We start from the raw sequence: 2,286 nt of genomic DNA, 5'->3' as shown, positions 1-2,286 counted from the left end.
CTCGACTCCCAGCACCCCTCAGAAAACTCCCAGGGACAGTTTTTGCCCCTTTCTCTCACCTGGGCTAGGATGAGGGCCGGTTTCTCGCATCCCTGAAAAGTCACCTCTCCCTAGCCCCGCTTTGAGGCCACTCCCGTCCCTCTCCTTTCAAGTCCTCCGTGCCCAGCCCAGCAGACAGCGGCAGTTGCTCCCGGTGACCTTCGCTGGTGCTGGGAACCTCTCTGCCCTCCCGGGGAGCTCTGGGCATGGCCCTGGGGCTGCCCTTTGCACCCCCAGTCCACACCCCTTTCTTCTTCAGGTGGCTCCCGTACTCCCTGGCCAGAGACCAGGCCTGGTGGCCCTGAAGCCTCTGTGTCACCCTTCTGTCCTGGTTCCTCTGAGCCCTCAAACCCAAGTCCATCCCCCACCCGGCGAGCTCTCCCTGACGTTGGGAGGCCAGGGACCCAGGAGGGTAGGGACTGAGGCCAGTCTCCAAGTCTTCCTTAGCTTTTCCTGTCCCTCACGCATGCTAGGCAAGTGCTGTGCCGCTGAACCCCAGCCTGAGTGCCCAGGGGTGTGGCTATGGGGGTGGCCCGCCTATCACTACAGAGCTGAGGAGCAGTCACGGGAAGGGTCTGGCAGCAAACGGGGTGAGAGGAGAAGGCGCCCTGCAAGGGGCGTCTGGCCCAGACCACCCCTCCTCTCCCCCACAGCCTGCTGCAGGGCTCCAGCTGCCCTTTCAGTCGCCGGGCCCCTTGTGTCTTGCAGGCGCAGCGATCTCAGGCTGCCAGGTGGGAAGCCACCCCTCCCGCCGGCAGGGCCAGCCCGCCCTGGGAGCAGTGGGCACACGGCAGGTGGTACCTTTCAGCGAGGGTGGTGTGTAGGCAGAGGGGTTGGGTCTCTTGGACTTGAGGTGATGCCCCTCTCCTGAGGCCCTCTGCAGGGAACAGAAGGCTCAGGGGCTCCCGGGGCCGTGCCCTCCCCACTCCCGCCACCCCACCACAGCAGCGACAGAGCAAGGAGGACAGCTGCTCCAGCCTCTGCCAGTGCCCCCTTCCCGCTGTGGCTTCAGGGCCTCTGCCTGCCCATCTGAGGGTGCAGGAGGACCTGTTGGCCCCCGGCCCTCTCGGAGGTGCCACTGTACCCTCCTGGAGCTGGCGGGGGACTCACCTGGTGGGGTGAGGCTTCCTCCTCTGCAGAGTCCACCGCGAGCACGGCACCAGCAGAGGCGGGGAGAGGAGGGAGAGAGTCCAGTGACTGTCCCCAAATCTCAGCCTCCAAGGAACAAAGTGCCCCCTCCCCCCTTCCTGGCAGCAAGGGAAGGCCCTACCTGGCGAGGGGTGCTCTGAGAGCCGGAACAGCATGGCAGGGGTTGGCCTCCGGCGCCGGATCTGAGGAGATGGAGGGCGAGAGAGGATAGACACCTGCAGGACAGACACCCCAGGTCCACGCACCCCACCCCCAGGCAGCAGAGAGCGGCGCTTTGGAGTCCTCAGGGAGCCTCTGAATCAAAGACTCCTGGAGGGGAAGCAGCTCTGTAGCTCCCTCAGCCCCTCCACTGTACACAGATGAAAACCCCAGTTTCAGAGAGGTTTAGCAGCATGCTCAAGGTCACACAGCACACACCAAGTCCAAAAGATTAGAAAAAGCCCAGGACGTCCAATCCCCTAGTCCCACCCCAGCTCTGTCCCCTCCAAGGCCACTCTGGAACCGGTGTCTTCCTTCTCCTGCCCTTTCTTTCTCCAGTCTGGACCCTCTGGGAAGACATGGCCCTGCTCACCTAAGATCAGTTCATGGGCTCCAGAGGAACCAGGTCCAGCTGCAAGCCTGCAGGGCTGGCCGGCACCTCCAAACCCACCCCGGGGCGCCCTAGGGCCGGGGGTGCCTGGGGGCGAGTCCTTCTGGGGCCAGGGAACTCTCCACCTGGTGCCCAGAGCAATGAGACGCTGCTCTGCCTGCTCAGAGAGCCGAGCTGGAGGGAGGGGCCCGGCCCCCACCACTGCCACAAACAGACCCACTGTGGCCTAAGTGGGTCCCCTCCGAGCTCGGGGAAATGCGCTGAAGCTGTCACCTCCCCGCGAGTCCCCAACGCTGCCGCCCCTCCCGAGGCCGCTCGGCCCAGACTCCTTCCAGCAACAAGTGCCCCGCTGGGCTGCGGCCTGGCGGGCCACCTCTCCCTCTCGGGGTTCGGCAGGGACCTTAAGAGCGGAAAGAGCCAGAGCGAGGTCCGCGACCCCAGCTGGGCCTGCGGGTGGGGTCGGGGCCCTGGAGGGGCGGCCGGCTCAGGGGTGTGCTTCGGGCTTCTGG

The 2,286-nt window shown here is 65.4% G+C and overlaps 1 protein-coding gene across 1 annotated transcript in view; it reads right to left on the bottom strand.

Moving 5' to 3' along the window:
* Ppp1r1b (protein phosphatase 1 regulatory inhibitor subunit 1B) overlaps window positions 1-1,472 on the bottom strand; it is a 5,649-nt gene extending 4,177 nt beyond the window's left edge. Inside the window, exons 1-3 of the mRNA XM_010620040.3 lie at window positions 1,310-1,472; window positions 1,150-1,172; window positions 841-916 (exon numbers count right to left, since the gene is read on the bottom strand). Coding sequence (XP_010618342.1) covers window positions 841-916; window positions 1,150-1,172; window positions 1,310-1,343 — 133 coding nt within the window. The 5' untranslated portion in view covers window positions 1,344-1,472. The remainder of the gene's footprint in view (window positions 1-840; window positions 917-1,149; window positions 1,173-1,309) is intronic.
* Between the last annotated feature and the right edge of the window lie 814 nt (window positions 1,473-2,286).

The sequence above is a fragment of the Fukomys damarensis genome, unplaced genomic scaffold, assembly GCF_012274545.1.
Source record: "Fukomys damarensis isolate Sample0158 unplaced genomic scaffold, DMR_v1.0_HiC HiC_scaffold_13, whole genome shotgun sequence".
Lineage (NCBI taxonomy): Eukaryota > Metazoa > Chordata > Mammalia > Rodentia > Bathyergidae > Fukomys > Fukomys damarensis.
This window is presented reverse-complemented; position numbering and strand designations above follow the sequence as displayed.